The sequence below is a fragment of the Martes martes genome, assembly GCF_963455335.1.
Source record: "Martes martes genome assembly, chromosome: 2".
NCBI classification, from domain to species: Eukaryota; Metazoa; Chordata; class Mammalia; order Carnivora; family Mustelidae; genus Martes; species Martes martes.
Window position 1 is genome coordinate 57,093,622 of NC_137889.1, and position 16,976 is coordinate 57,110,597.

Here is a 16,976-nt window from a genome sequence, read left to right on the forward strand (position 1 = left end):
AGATCAAAAGCTTCTGCACAGCAAAGGAAACAGTCAACAAAACAAAGAGGCAACCCACGGAATGGGAGAAGATATTTGCAATGACAGTACAGACAAAAGGTTGATATCCAGGATATATAAAGAACTTCTCAAACTCAACACACACAAAACAGATAATCATATAAAAAAATGGGCAGAAGATATGGACAGACACTTCTCCAATGAAGACATACAAATGGCTACCAGACACATGAAAAAATGTTCATCATCACTAGCCATCAGGGAAATTCAAAATAAAAGTACATTGAGATACCAACTTAAACCAGTTAGAATGGCCAAAATTAGCAAGACAGGAAACAACGTGTGTTGGAGAGGATGTGGAGAAAGGGGAACCCTCCTCCACTGTTGGTGAGAATGCAAGTTGGTGCAGCCACTTTGGAGAACAGTGTGGAGATTCCTCAAGAAATTAAAAATAGAGCTTCTCTATGACCCTGCAATTGCACTACTGGGTATTTACCCCAAAGATACAGATGTAGTGAAAAGAAGGGCCATCTGTACCCCAATGTTGATAGCAGCAATGGCCATGGTCGCCAAACTGTGGAAAGAACCAAGATGCCCTTCAACGGATGAATGGATAAGGAAGATGTGGTCCATATACACTATGGAGTATTATGCCTCCATCAGAAAGGATGAATACCCAACTTTTGTATCAACATGAACGGGATTGGAAGAGACTATGCTGATTGAAATAAGTCAAGCAGAGAGAGTCAATTATCATATGGTTTCGCTTATTTGTGGAGCATAAGAAATAACACAGAGGACATGGGGAGATGGAGTGGAGAAGGGAGTTGAGGGAAATTGGAAAGGGTGATGAACCATGAGAGACTATGGACTCTGAAAAACAATCTGAGGGTTTTGAAGGGGCGGGGGGTGGGAGGTTGGGGGAGCCAGGTGGTGGGTATTTTGGAGGGCACGGATTGCAGGGAGCACTGGGTGTGGTGCAAAAACAATGAATACTGTTACGCTGGGAAAAAAAAAAGCTAAATAAGGAAACCTACTAATAGAACTCATTATTAATAAGAAAAACGTTACTATGAATGTCTTCATGGATGATGAAAAGGCATATTAAAAAATTCAGCATTCATCCTTGATAAGTAAAAAACTTTCAATAAAAATAAAAATAAAAATAAAATAATAATTTTTTTATTTTAGTGACTTATTTAAGGTTTATAGTAGGAGTTGGGAAACTATGGCTTGTGGGTATTTCTATAAATCAGATATTGGAAGGCAGCCACACCCATTCATTTACATTGTCTATAGTTGTTTTCAAGTTAAAACAGAAGAGGTGAGCAAATTGTGATACTCTATGGCACACAAATCTAAAATATTTACTACCTGTTCCTTTAAGAAAAAGTTTGCTACCCTGGCTTACATTATACATTTTTAACTTGTAACAGACTACCTTCACATAATATAAATTCATGTTTAGTATAAAAACCTTGTAAAAGTACCCATCTTCCCCTCACCTTTAACCTTTCTGCAATTGCTGTCATACAATTTGCTTATTTACATTATAAACCAAAAGAAAGAGAGAGAGAGAATGGTTTCTAATTTTGTTTAAACAGTTATCTTTCAAAGATACAAATAAAAAATTATGAGCTATCATTTGGCCATAGTCATGTAGCTGATGTTTGAGAACTACTAGTTTATTGCTTTAATGGAGGCAAAATGTAGAGATGAACATACTTTCTTCATTTGTTCTGTATTTCAGTCTTTCCTTGTCTATGGCACTTGTTGGGATGGGGTGAAGTTACTTTCTGGACAAACTTTAGACTATTCTCTGGGGTTACTCATGGGTAAACTTAACTCCTCTTTTGTAGTGAGACATAAGTAGACAGTTTTAAATCCTATGTAAGAATAGTTGTGCTATATGTATATGCACATATCAATTGTGCTAATGTGTATATTAATAACTCACTTCACAGTATGAAGTATTCTGTGCATTAAGAGAGGGCACAGGTAGACCTTCCTGAGGTGTCTGGGGCTTGCAGGATAGGTAGGATGTGAAAATGGGCATGATTCAGGGGATGACATTTAAGAGGATACTTCAAAGGGAAACATTAGTGTTTCACAGAAGTTTTTCCTTTTTTAAATAAAGATTTTCCTTCTCTAAGAGAGTCTTGTTCATACTTTATTGTCATTAAATAGGGAAGCCTTTAAGTTGAAGTAATGGAGCTTTATTTATATTGGATAACAAACGTTTTTCCAAATATTTCCTGTTTCATACACATCACTCAGAAGCTTATGAAATCCTGAACTTTGCCTACTTTTGAAAATCTCTTGACTGTAACTCTGGATATTCCTGATGTAGCCCACGAATCCTGTGTCTCCCAGTGATGTCTCCACTTCATTTACCCGGCTCAACCACACTTCTTTCCATGCTTCCAATGGCACAAGTTCTTTTCTCCTCCGGGGCCTTTCCACATTCTTGTCCTTTGCCTGGAGCATTCTTTTCATCAATCTTCCTTATGCTAACTCTTGCTTATTAGCCAGGTCTCATTTTAAACATCACTTCTTCAGAGTCCCTGATCACTCAATCTGAAAAATTTTCCCTCCTGCTCTCAGTTCTTTTATACACGTTCATGCTTGCTGTAGCAGATTGAATTATTGGCCCTGTCCTCCCATCCCTTCCTGGGTCAACACCCTTTTCACTTACCAGGGTAGCTGTATTCTGGGGGAAAGGAGATTACTCAGATATTTTGAAAGCAGTTGGATATGTCATCTGAGACTATACTGTTAATAGGGACCCAAAATGTCATTAAGACCTCCCCGTTATGGTTCTGGCCCAAGTTTGAGTTAAAGTAGATACAACAGATTTAGGGACCCCATCTAATAGATTGATTTTTCTGGTTCCTGGGTGCACACAAGGATGGTTATACTTAGCAGCAAGCAGAACCTGGACCCTTCTATTCATTCTCTAGTTTAAGAACATTTATAGTAGAAAAACCCTGATAATGACACTATTGATCAAGATAGTTGCCATAGTTTGGATTCCTTAGGAAGCAGACTCTGAGACTATCCAAGAGGATTATTAAGGAATGTCTTTAGGATAAACACCTGTGGAAAGAATGAAGTAGGACCAGCTAAAGGAAACCTGGACTGTGATACAAATTCAGTGAAGGCCTCAACAACTCCATGAGGTCCTCTGAAGCTGGGATGGCCTTCCACAGTTGTCTCTAATGGAGGTGAGGAAGCTAGAACTTTATATTCCCTACATTGATCAGTCATTCAATATGGGGTTCCTTCAGAAAACTTCAGTCATGACTTTAGATGAAGATGCTCTCTTCAGCCAAGGCAATTCCCAAAGAAATTTGACAGATAGGGTAATAAGTCAGAGAGATTCAAATGGAGAATTTGAGCACCACATCACAATTTCCACTATGATAGTTATCCAGAAGCAGTACTGCATCCCAGGTGAAATTGCCAATATTAATGCCACTCTCAAGACTTAAAGAAGAATCCCCATTATATCTCCATTCAATTCACTGGAAAGGTCCCTGAAGAAATCCAGATGAATCATGGCAGACAATAATATACTTGCCATACATTTTTCAATTGGAAGCCCCAACTGAGCTGTTATGCCTTATGTGGCATCATTATTACAACCCATACTCTGGCACATAGTATGTAATTATTGATCTGGAAAATTCATTCTTTTCCATTTCCTCTAGGGAAGAAGATTAAAATTGGTTTGCATTGACCTGGAAAGTATAGTAGCTCATATCCACTGTCTTGCCCCAGGACCATGTTAACTGTCTTGCTCTCTTGCTCTCTGTCACATCATAGAGTATCACATTATTCCACTATATTAATGCCATCTTGCTTATCAGCCCTGGGGAATAGGAAGTGGAAAGTACTTTGAATGTCCTGATTAGACTTATCATTCCAGAGGATGAAAGATAAAGATTCAGAGGCCTGATACATTAGTAAAGTTTCTAGGGGTCCAATGGTCGGAACATCTCAGGGCATCCACTCTAAGAGAGAGGACAACTTATTGCATTTACAACTCCTGTCACTAAGAAAGGGGCACAGCAGTTGGTGAGTCCTCCTTGGAGCTTGTAGATAGCATATACTATCATTGAAAATAATGTTCCAACCCACTTATCAGTACCTCAGAAGGTTTCCAGTTGATTGTGGAGCTCAAAGCAAGAGAAGATTTTGCATTGAATTCAAGATGCAGTACAAACTGACCTGTCACTTTGACCAGATGATCAATAGACCCGATGATACTAAATCAATGTGAGAATAAAAACTTTGAATGATCCTGAAGGCTCATTTTCTTCCTATTTTTGATAGTTCAACAGAGGTTTAGTTCAGTAGGCCTGAGTTAGCTCAATGAAGGACAATATTATAATAAAAATTATTTTAAAAACTGCAAAAAAAAGAAGAAGAGGCTAACACTCTTTATTGCTGAGCTCCTGAGATTCCTCTTTTCAAACAAGATCACTTCTCAATCCATGAAGCATCAAATGTTACATAGTTCCAGAGATGTTCCTTGTTTTCCCCCATCTAGTAAAAATGTAGAGAATTACGGCCATAGAGGTCCTCTCTCCTGGAACACTAATGATAGTATTTACAGACCGTCTGTGCTCAGACTAAAGTAATGAGAGTTCAGGGGATCGTGTGTATTCTAATACTTCTCCACTATAACTTCCCCACCCCAATCAATCCCACAATATATGTGTGTCCATGTTACTATGATAGATATGGACATTGTATGGAGTCTCTAGGAAGCCAGAATAAGACAATTGTAGACTGTTATGGATCTGAAGCAATCTGCATTCTGCAGCTGAGAATTTGTAAAGCAATTCCTGATGAGCTAGAGTTATAGCAGAGTGAGCACCTAGCCATGAGACACCAAGTAACTACGGGACAAGAACTACCTACCATAAACCACCAATTCACAAGGTTTGGCAGGCTAGAAACACTCCATCTTCTAATGAAAATTTAGGATTGGGCACAAGCAAGTTTAAGTAATTAACACAAACAGGTTGCTTAGGCCCGGCCCCCGTGTCCCCTATCTCTGTTGCAACAAAGCTTCTCTTTCAGCTTATATATTGACTTAATAAGAGGCCCTATGCCAGCTGATGACAGAGGAAAAGCTCTCAGTCCTGGTTCCACAGAGGCCACGAAGATGGACTTCTGCCACAATAAAGACCTGCTCAGGGCTGACCTTGAATGATGTGACGACGAGGAGCAATACCCTTGTCGGCAGAGCTCTGAAGAGTGCATTTGGTCATCTCCTTTGTATGGAAAAATAGGTAGTATGAAATAAGACCTCATGGGCAGTGGTAAACAGCTTGGCTGGCTGGTCAAGGGCTTGGGAAAGCAAGATTGAAATATCCAAAGTAAAAAAGTCTGGAAAAAAGGCATGTGAGTGGACCTAAGGAGAAACTTCTGTGTTTTGCATCAATGCCCACTAGAGAGTATTCACTGCAGGGAGGGTTCTGATCAATGAGGGGGATCAGTGCCTATAATGATAGCCTATGTAACACACAGTAAGGAGTAAATCCTACATCATGGCCTAGGACACACATACACACACACACACACACACACACACACACACACACATCTGAAGGTAAATTTTCATGAAACAATACATATCCTTCCTATATACTAATTGTCATCCACTAAATTGCATGGCTCAATAATAATAGGACGTGAAATGTGAATCACCATTTGAAAAACACTGAAGGAAATCCATTCTAACCTACCTTTTATATTTAAGGAAACTGAGCTCTAAAGAAGGCAAGGTTTTGTTAAAAGTTATGAACAGATTCAGGACTAAAATTCGTATTTCTTGACTTTCAGATCAATTTATTTTTTGGCATCTTTCTCACATTTGTTAAAGGAAATAAAAATGGAATATTTCTGAGCTAATATGGGCTACAAGATAATTTGAAAAAAATTCCTTTTTAGTAAACATCTACAAATGAAAGCTAAAATCCAACAGACATCCTTCAAAATGCACAGCTGATCCCATAAGAAAGTAAGGAAAAGTTTAGGAAGTCAAATACAAAATAGAAGGAGGAGTCCAGAGTTGTTATCAAGAATGAAAACCTAACAAGAGGTCTAGAACATTAGGTTATAGGAACAGGTTGCATAAATCTAGACTCTTGGATTTTAATGGTCATGTGGGGGACAAGAGCTTGAGCTTTTGGAAGGTACGTGGTACAAACTGAGAACCATTCTCAAAGAATGGACACTTAAAGGATTACAAGTTAGAAAAAAAAAAATCCTCTGCAAAAGGAGACTGTTCTTTGTTATAGCCTCAGCAAGAAATGGGAGAAGAATTCTCAGAGAAAGGGTAAACGTGACCCTATCTTCATAAGTGTGTTGCAGCTCAAAGTGAACCTTGTACATAACCCAGAAAACACCAAACTGAAAAAGTGGTGCCAGGTGGGTGTATGCCAGGAAATCTCTCAGAAATAGGAGCAAATCTTCTCTAGAGACAAGTATCTTCATATAGGTAGAGCTGCCAGATAAAATATATGTTGCAAAGTTAAATTTGAATGTCAGATAAACAATGAAAAAAATTTTAATATAAATATGTAGCATGACATATCTGAGGAATATTTAAAAAGTATTAATCGGTTATCTGAAATTCAAATTTGACTAGGTATCTTGTTTTTTCCTCTAAAGTAGCAACTCTAATCCTAGTTCCCTACAGACGCCCACAGATAAGTTCAGCAAATCGTGGGTTCAAAATATAAAATTGCATACGTGATGTCCCTGTGCATTGAATGTGGAGATGCATATGAGTATGTAGTTCTTCTATTAAGTCAGAAATTAAAGAATTTTGTAAAAATGTAAAAGATTGATATATCACTGACTTCTACCTCTGAAACCAATAATACATTATATGCTAATTAACTGAATTTAAATAAAAAATAAATTTTAAAAATTCAACTGATAAACACACAGCTTAGGCCATTTATTATTACTGGAGGAGGTAGAGAGACCCACAGAGACCTTCAAGTAGGTTCATAGTGTTTTATTTCTTGAAGTGTGAAGTATTCATGGTGTTTATTATATTATCATTTGTACCACTTTTATCTTAAATATCTTACCATAACTTATAAAATGAAATGAAAAGGAAAAAGAAGAACACGTTAAATGTTTATAATCTCTTCTCATTTTGCAAAGCAAGATGCATAAGGAACAGCAAAACTAGTACTTATGAGAGATAGTTAAAGGGAAAATAAGGATAAAAGAACAAAGCATATCTGGGTAAAGCTAGCAGATAGAAACTCACTACAAGAGCAGGATTAGTTTAGAGGGTTGTTTCTCCCGTTTGTCCAGGATTTTATAAGCATACATCATGGGTCTCTGCTAATTTTCAGGCCACATCTTTGTGGCTCTGACCTGAGGCCAGAAGGCTGGTGCTGCAGCCAGTAATTGGGAAGAAGCAAAAAACGTAGCTTCTTCTGTCCCCTGCCCAGCTGTCTCATAGCCCTGAGGCTGATGACATGGAGGGAATGAAGAGTTAGGTCATGATAAAAACTTGACTCTACTGAAACACAGTTTCAGTGACCACTGCTACTGCCTCCCTTCTACATCTCAAATACTAGCAAGGGGCATTTCATTGGACCCCAAATCACATCTTAAATGTCAGTGCAAGGGAGCTGGGAACTGCAATTAATAGGCTAATAGATCTCACAAAACAGAAAAATGAGGATTTAGGTTTTAGGGAACTGGATTTTGAGTGCTACTAAACACTAGCTAGAAAACCCAGACCACTTTGGCTTCTCAGCTTACATACACAAACTTCCACTGTGTTAAAAATTCTAGAAAACAAGAATAGCAACAATAGCAGGCATCTGCCCAGCACAATACAAGTATTTTTCATAGAAACAGAAGCACTCTGATCCTCTTCCTCAAAGCAGGAACCAAAAGTCTCATAAATCACAATATCCATCTCTGGGCGATAATCATTCCTCTTTCAGGAATTCCCACTTGTGTCTTTGTGTCACTTTGGATCCACCAAGAAGTAGATACTAAGAATTACATATAAAAGGGATTTATTGGGGGAAATGCTTAGGAAGACTAAAATGCAGGGAAGTGGCAGTATTCGGGGCATCTTCAAACCCCAGTGCAGGCCTGAGAAAGTCTTGATCAAATTGATGTGCGCTCCTGAGCAAAGATTGCCATGTTGGATAATAACGGATCTGCTCTAGTACCCCCTGCCTGTGACTCTCAATCATTGCCTGGGTGCATCCCAAGAAAAGGGTGTTCTTGGCTTGACTGCCTGATGGATCCAAAGGAGCAGCAGCTGAAAGCTGTTACCAACTACACTCTTGCAATAGCTTCTCCCGAAGCAGATCTGAATGGTTCAGTTCCTTGGCCATCCCAATCTTGTATCTAAAGACTAAATAATAGGTACATCTGGGTGGCTCAATCAGTTATATGTCTGCCTTTAGCCCAGGTCATGGTCCCAGAGTCCTGGGATTGAGCCCTGCATCAGGTTCCCTGCTCAGCAAGGGGTCTGCTTGTCCCTCTTCTCTGCTTCTCCCCCTTATTCGTGCTCTCTCTACCTTTCTCAAATAAATAAATAAAATCTTTTTTTAAAAAAAGACAATAATAAATTTAATGACCACCAACAGGAGGTTGGTGGGAAGGAAAAAAAGGAAATTGGTATAGAGAGGGCACGGATTGCATGGGGCACTGGGTGTGGTGCAAAAATAATGAATACTTGTTACGCTGAAAAGAAATTAAAAATTTAAAAAAAAAGAAAGAAAGAAAGAAAATCTGGGCAGCTACTACAGTTCTTGAGTAAAAAACTGGAACCATGGCTGGTGTGTGTGAATTCCTTCATCCAACTTGAACAAAGCTCAGCTGATTGTGGCTCTTTACTTGATGGTGTGACCCAAACTTTCATTTCTGAGCTCTTGGTGGTTTTGCCTACGTTGAGTTGTTATAGTTTTCAGTTTCTCCTTTGGGATAATGAAATACTAAGATCATCCCTAGAAGATTTCGTGGACTCCTCCCTTTCTAAAGTCTACTAGCAGTAAAATTCTTCTCTTGATGAGCAGTGTCAATCATTTCAGTCAGCATCTTAACTCCTTCTTAGTTTCTTGGTTCAATGGCATGGGGAGCTCCAAATGGGCAGGTAGCAGTCTCAACTCACAGGTCAATAGATCCATTGCGTTTCTTGGAAGGAGCACCCCTCCTTTGGAAACCAAGACCGCTAAACCTTCAAAGCTCAAAGTTGTGGTGAAATGGGGTAAAACATTTTTGAATGGATCATTAGGTGAATAGTAATGGAAACCAGTCCCATTTCTATCCTATGATTTACAAACCTATGTTTTCTAGCCATGGGAGAATTGGCACCATCTATTGAATACAGGTTCTTAATACATACTGTTCTTTGTAAAAGAGCTTTCCAACCTCATATATTGTTAGACACAACAGGCTCGGTTATGGAACCTTCAACAGGCCATTCGACTGTTCTAGAAGACATGCTACTCCTGAATGGTAAGATGCAGGGTAAGATCAGTGAATCTCATGGACCTCAGCTTATTGCCTCACTTCTATTGCATTATAACCAGTGGGTCAGAAGTTATGCCAAATGGAAAACCATATGATGAATAACAGCATTTAGTAAGTTACGTGTGATGGGGTGGCAAAAGCATGTGGGCAAAGGGGTCACATCTATATACAAAATTAACGTCCATTACTATGATTTAAAAAAATTGTTGTTTATTCCACAAAAGAAGAGGTCAAGTGTAGTCAATCTTCCCCCAATCTTTGTGTGTGACATCATCCTCAGCCTGCAGATGACGGTCACAACAGGGTATTGTAAGAATGCTGATGCTCCTCTTGGAAATGATTTTTCAATGCCTAATCTAACACAGTGTCCTTGGGACTCATCTGAGGGATAGAGTTAGAGGGTAGGTGAGAAGGTCACATTTAGTAAATCCATTCTGACAGTCTTATCCAAGGCTTTGGATTCCTTCTTTTAGACTCCACAAAGGAATCCCATTTCATGTAGGACGTTATTTGTCAGAGTCATTTCCAGCTGCTTCAGCTAACTCATTTAAATACAGAATTTCTCTTATGTGTAAATTTGGCCTAATCACATTTTACTTTATCCCTCACCTAACCCTGTCATAATTCATTCTCATACATTAGCAGCATATATTCTTTTAATGCATATACTCTTCTGGGTCAGATTTGAACTGATCCCCTACAAAGTCTATCAGAATGACTCTACTTTTGGTTTTGACTCCTATGAGAGGTGTGGTAGGAGTGTGTTGAGAGAATCAGCATCACCTGGAAAAGTGACTATTTCAGCCAAGTCATTATAGTCTTTAAGCAAGGGAAGACAGACCTTCCAAGAAAGAGGTAGAGGGCTGGGGTGCCTGGGTGGCTCAGTGGGTTAAAGCCTCTGCCTTTGGCTCAGGTCATGATCCCAGGGTCCTGGGATCGAGCCCCGAATCGAGCCCCGCATCGGGCTCTCTGCTCAGCGGGGAGCCTGCTTCCTCCTCTCTCTCTGCCTGTCTCTCTGCCTACTTGTGATCTCTGCCAAATAAATAAATAAAAATTAAAAAAAAAAAAGAGGTAGAGGGCTGCCTTTGACAAGATGGAAAGCTCAATGGGATTTGGGGTCTTAAAATACACTGATTAATCTTAATCCATCCAAATATGCTATTGCAAGTTTCTTGGTCACCTTCTTTCCCAATTAATCACTTCTACGTGAGCAGCTGAAGAAGCTGTGAATTGAAGTTACATTGTAATTCTGCCACCTACAGGATCTACTTTGGGTTGGATTTTTTATAAGATAGATATGAGATTCTTTTAGTGCAATTGTAGAAGCTTCTCTGTCCCTTGGATAATACCTTTAAGTTGAAAAGCCCCAAGATTGTTGAGTTTGTTTTCTGTAAGCTGTCCATTGCTGTAGTCCTAGTACTCATCTCTTCCACCAGAGTATTCTATTGCAAAAGCCACCTGATCTCTCTTAATAGGTAACTGATTCCAGGAAGGGCAAGTAATAACTTGAGAAGCTGTTTTGACATTGCATACCATGAGCTCCCAGAATCTCACTTTTTATTTATTTTCTTATTTAATTTTTAATTTCTTTTCAGCGTAACAGTATTCATTGTTTTTGCACCACACCCAGTGCTCCATGCAATCCGTGCCCTCCCTAATACCCACCATCTGGTTCCCCCAACCTCCCACTCCCCGCCCCTTCAAAACCCTCAGGTTGTTTTTCAGAGTCCATAGTCTCTCATGGACTCAGAATCTCACTTTTTAAATTGCTTTGAGTACTTTTTATTTCTTCCTCTGGATTAACATCACTGTCTGGTGTTGAATCTTCCCTCCAGTATAGCTCCATTCCTGCCTCTATTCTGTGTGCTCTTATTGTTATATATGCTAAATCTTTTATGTTATCATCCCAGCAGTAGGATTTTTTTTATTGCATTATGTTAGTTTTTGATGTAGTGTTCAGTGATTCATTGTTTGTGTATAACACAGTGCTCATTACTACATGTGCCGTCCTTAATACGCATCACTGGGCTACCCCGTTCCCCCACTCCCCTCCCTTCTGAAACCCTCAGATTGTTTCCCAGAGTCTATTGTCTCTCATGGTTTGTCTCCCCCTCTGATTTCCCACCCTTCAGTTTTCCCTTCCTTCCCCTAATGTCCTCTGTGCTATTCCTTATATTCTACATATGAGTGAAACCATATGATAATTGTTTTTCTCAAGATTAACTTATTTCACTTAGCATAATCGCCTCCAGTTTCATCTGTGTTGACCCAAATGGTGGGTATTCATCCTTTCTGATACTATTCTGAGTAATATTCCATTGTATATATGTACCGCATCTTCTTTATCCATCTGTTGAAGGGCATCTCAGCCCCTTCCACAGTTTGGCTCTTATGGACATTGCTGCTATGAACATTGGGGTGCATGTACCCCTTCTTTTCACAATATTTGTGTCTTTGGGGTAAATACCCTGTAGTGCAATTGCTGGCTCATAGGGTAGCTGTATTTTTAATTTCTTGAGGAACCTCCATATGTTTTCCAGAGTAACTGTACCAGCTTGAATTCCAACCAACAGTGTAAGAGGGTTCCGCTTTCTCCACATCCTCACCAACATTTGTTGTTTCTTGCCTTGTTAATTGTTGCCATTCTAACTAGTGTAAAGTGGTATCTCATTGTGGTTTTGATTTGAATTTCCCTGATGGCTAATGATGTTGAACACTTTTTCATGTCTCTGTTAGCCATTCGTATGTCTTCTTCAGAGAAGAGTCTGTTCATGTCTTCTGTCCATTCTTTGACTTAATCATTTGTTTTCTGGGTATTGACTTTGAGAAGTTCTTTATAGAAATTAGATACCAGCCCTTTATCTGTAATATCATTTGCAAATATCTTTTCCCATTCTGTGGGTTGCCTCTTAGTTCTGTTGACTATTTGTTATGCAGAACCTCTTTATCTTGATGAGGTCCCCAAAGTTCATTTTTGCTTTTGTTTTCCTTGTCTTTGGAGACGTGTCATGAAAGAAGTTACTGTGGCTGATGTTGAAGAGAGAGATTACTGCCTGTGTTCTCCTCTTGGATTTTGATGGATTCCTGTCTCACATTGAGGTCTTTCATCCATTTAGAGTTTATCTTTGTGAATGGTGTAAAGGAATGGTTCAGTTTCATTCTTCTGTATATGGCTGTCCACTTTTCCTCGCACCATTTTTTGAAGAGGCTGTCTTTTTTCCATATTTCTTCCTGATTTGTTAAAAATTAGTTGACCATAGAATTGAGGGTCCATTTCTGGAGGCTCTATTCTGTTCCACTGATCTATGTGTCTGTTTTTATACCAATACCATGCTGTCTTGGTGATTATAGCTTTGTGATATAGCATGAAATCAGGCAACATGATGCCCTCAGCTTTGTTTTTCTTTTTTAACACTTCCTTGGTGCCAGAATCCCATTTTCTTCCAGTGACAAGGTCATTACTGTCTGCACATCAAACCAGGCCTGACAATAAATAGATTCCCATCTTTGCAGTTGAACTCCCTGGAATTACTTTTAGTACCAAATACTATATCCAACAATATTCTATCAGGATAACAGAAAACACAATGTATCTCAAGTAGAAGGGGATTTAGGGCATAGAAACAGATGCTTACAGAACTATTAGAAGGGCTTGCGTGCAAAGGTCAGGAAAAAGTTGCTTGCTTTTCAGAGTTTAACTTCAAAAATCGTGGGAACCCACTGTTAATGATCTTACTCTCTTCAGCACTAGAGTGGCCATTTGCAGGAGGATACTCAAAGATAATGGCAAGAACCTCACAACTGTCATCTGCTAAAATCTGTGTGCCTGCACTTAGCTGCTATTGGAAAATAATGGTTTCTCCCTGTTCTCTGCTTCCTGAAACTTGGCTACAGTTCCAAATTTGAAAGCTGCTGGAATTTGCAGAAATGTAGCCCCAAACTTTCAGCTTCTATAATTTTTAGGGAGTTTAGAAAGGCAGAGAGTGTGCCCAATATCAACATACAATATTTGGCATGTTGGTCTACTGAATGTGGAAAATGAGAGTCATTTTCTCAGACACTTGCTATAAGGATAAAGTGAGATAATACTGGCAAAGCCCTGAGCACAGTATACTGTACGTGAAAAAGCTTAATGAGTAGCCTGATATCTTTATCAGCCCTAAAGTAAGAGTGCCTTATAGCTTTCAATTCCATTTCTGGGATAAGCACTAGATGATTCCATATAGCTAATTTCCATTTGTCCCCCATTTCCCTACTGCAGATGCCCTTCGCTGGTCAGGTAGGCCGGCTCCTAGGGACCGAGTCAGCTGAGATACTGAATGTTACTTGGCTTGCCCTCAGCAGTGTGAGATACTGAAACTGACAGAAGGTACAGGCAGGAGGTGAGGGAGCTTGGAGGTACTTCCTCCCCATCCCTTCCCATTGAGACATTGTGCTGCCAGTGGTGGAGACCCTCCTTGACTCCGTGCCTGCTTGGTGCCCCTCCTCCACACCTGCTATTCTCAATGGATTCCAGTAAGTATATTTTCTCTCCTTGTCTTACCTGCTCTTGCCTGGAATGCCTCCTACATATGGGTCCTTTTAAGATGGCCATAACTCTTTCTTAGTCCTTTCACGAAAGTACTTTTATTCGAACTTTCTGAGGGGAATTCTGTTTCCTTCTCTGGACCCTCTCTAATTGATACACTCAGGGTTATCTCCCTTTACCATGGGGGCCTGCAGCTTTAGAGCCGTCAGAGGCCTGGATGGAAACTCTGAGCTAGGGGAGTGCTCAGTGGCAGGTCCAGCAGTGGAAGGATGGGGAACACAAAGACTTCGCCCGCACTTCTTGACAGATGTGAGGACTTCATCTCCAAGAGACCAATGAGCTATCAGCAAACAGGTAGTTCCCTCATGGAAAAACAAGTCCGAGGACCCACCTTGCGCCCCTGTCCAAAATGGAATCCGCAAACCTAGGGGTCGAGTCTCTGTAGCCTTGTGCCCAAATGCTCCGAGCAGCCTGCAACAAGAAAGAATTAGGGCACAGCTGAAATCCAGAAGGGAAAGGAAACGGGCTAAGATCCACGGGGAACAATGTCTATTTCTTAATCTGTCTCCTGCCCCAAATAGCTCTGCTCTCCTCCCCCACTTGTGTTTACCGTGTCTGTTCCTTTCTCTGGCAGCAGATGCCACCAGGCATTAAAGTAGGTCACAGAGGGCGGTGATGAACCCACAAAGGCCCTCAGGCCACGTCCTCCCCTGACCTCAGTCCCCTGGCTCCCGGGTCTGGAGTGGCAGAGCACAGACCCAGGGGACCCCGTGCTCTCCAAGGCCCCCTGGCAGGGCCCGAGCTCCCTAGAACCACAGCGAGCGGGGGTTCCTCCGTCCAGCCTGTGAGTGGCAGGGGGCCTGTTCTGAGCCGGCAGCAGAGAGGACAGCACTGGGCTGGGCCGCAGCCCTCCCTTCCTATCCTGCCCCAGCCCCTCCAGCCCCTCCTACCGCAGCCCTGCTCGAGAGCCCTCAGGAAGGCCCCTTCTTCCCAGGACAGCCAGGGAACCACATGTCCCTGCCGCTTCCCCCTGGGAACCCCTGGCGTCCTTTCCACACAGACCCCCCAGGGACAAAACCGAGGCTCCCAGCCTGCTCCAGGGGCAGCGCTGGTGTCATGGGTAGAACGCAAATTACAGAGTCAGGAAACTGGATTTCAGCCCCAGTCACCTGAGGCACCGGGCAGTAGGAGCTTGCCCAGAATAACCCAGCTGGGAAGCAGCAGAGCCGGCGCCCACAAGGACCCACGGAACCCCCAAGCCGCCCGCACCTGCCTCCCTCACGGCCTGACCCCACAGGCCTCCTTCAGACCCTCTCTGCCCAGCATACAGTCCTCACGGTGACTTTCTCTTCCCAGGTTCTTTCGGAGCACGGCTATGGCCTGATCACGACCGACATCCGGGAAGGACAAACCTTCTACTACGCGGAGGATTACCATCAACAGTACCTGAGCGAGAACCCCGATGGGTACTGCGGCCTCGGCGGCACATAAGTGTCCAGTCTGCTGTGTGTTATGGTCCAAAAAGGTATATGTAGGAGCCCTGGCCTCCAGTGTGTCTGTATTTGGTGATGGAGCCCCATAAGTAAATAAGGCTAGTAATTACATAAAGAATTAATTAAAGTTAATCGAGGTCATGGTGGGGCCTTGATGTTGTAGGATTAGTGTTTTTATAAGAAGAGAGGCCAGAATGTGTGCTCTCTCTCGGTCTCTCTGAATCTCTGCCTCCCTCCATGAACACTCACTGTGGAGGGCCATATGAGGACACAGTGAGAAGCTGACCTTGTGCAAGCCTGGAAGAAGGCCCTCACCAGGAACTGAATAATCTGGCACCTTGATCTCAAACTCCCAGCCTCCAGAACAGCGAGAAAATAAATTCCTGCTGCATAAACCACCCAGTCTGCGGCATTTTGTTACGGCAGCTGGAGCAGACTAAGACAGTATTAAAAAATGATTTCCTCCCCCAAGTTTGGCCCTTGAAGTCACAGCAAAAATGCCTTCGACAAACTGGGCAATTATTTTATGGTTCACATCAGTGGCCTTTTCAAAGAGCACAAAGTGTTAAGGCTTTTTTTTTTTAAGTCTGATTTATATGGTATAATTTATATTTATTTAGCAAATTCACCTTTTTAAGCTGTATGGTATTATGAATCCTGACAAATACCAACAGCTGTGTAACCACCACCACCACAATCCAGACACAGAAACTTCCTATCCTCTCAAAAAAAGTTCCCCTTGCCCCAGTAACCCATCCCCTTCCCCAAACCTCAGTCCCTGACAACAACTGGTATGTTCTCTCAGCCTGCTCTTTGTCTTTTCCAGAATGCCATCTAAATGGCATCATACAGAGTGCAGTGTCTTGTGTCTGGCTTCTTCAAGTTAGCATAATGAATCTGAGATCATGTCGTTGCATGTATATATAGGGGGTTTTTGTTTTTTGTTTTTTGCTTTTTGTATTTTGTGTGTTTTTGTTTTGTTTTTGTTTTTGTTTTTGCTGAATAGTAGTGCTGTTGTCTGGATCACAGTTTTATCCATTCACCTGAGGAAGGTCACGTAGGGTGTTACCAGTTTTTAGTGATTATGAATGAAGCTACTATAAACATTGTGAGACTTTATGGCAGACACGTCTTCATATAATGGTGTTTTGATAAAAGTGTGAATTCACCTACTGATGTGCTGGGAGATTTGGGGATTCTTTGGGGTCTAAGTAAAGATAATGCATATGCAGTGTTTTCTTGTTCTGGACTCCAGGACCAGCCATGGACATGGTGTGGTTAAGTTGAGCAGGATTGTGGGTGACACTGGGAATTCTTTATTTCTGCCCTGTTCCACCTCATACACACAAGCTCTCCAGCGCCCCAAAGGATGAAAACATGTATAGCCTCAATGAAATTCAACTTCATGCTGTTTTCCAAAGAAC

At 41.2% G+C, this 16,976-nt stretch overlaps 1 protein-coding gene across 1 annotated transcript in view; it reads left to right on the plus strand.

Annotated features, from left to right (window-relative positions):
* PRSS51 (serine protease 51) overlaps positions 1-15,550 on the plus strand; it is a gene marked incomplete at its 3' end in the record, with an annotated part of 28,281 nt that extends 12,731 nt beyond the window's left edge. Inside the window, exon 4 of the mRNA XM_080796305.1 lies at positions 15,416-15,550. Coding sequence (XP_080652431.1) covers positions 15,416-15,550 — 135 coding nt within the window. The remainder of the gene's footprint in view (positions 1-15,415) is intronic.
* Between the last annotated feature and the right edge of the window lie 1,426 nt (positions 15,551-16,976).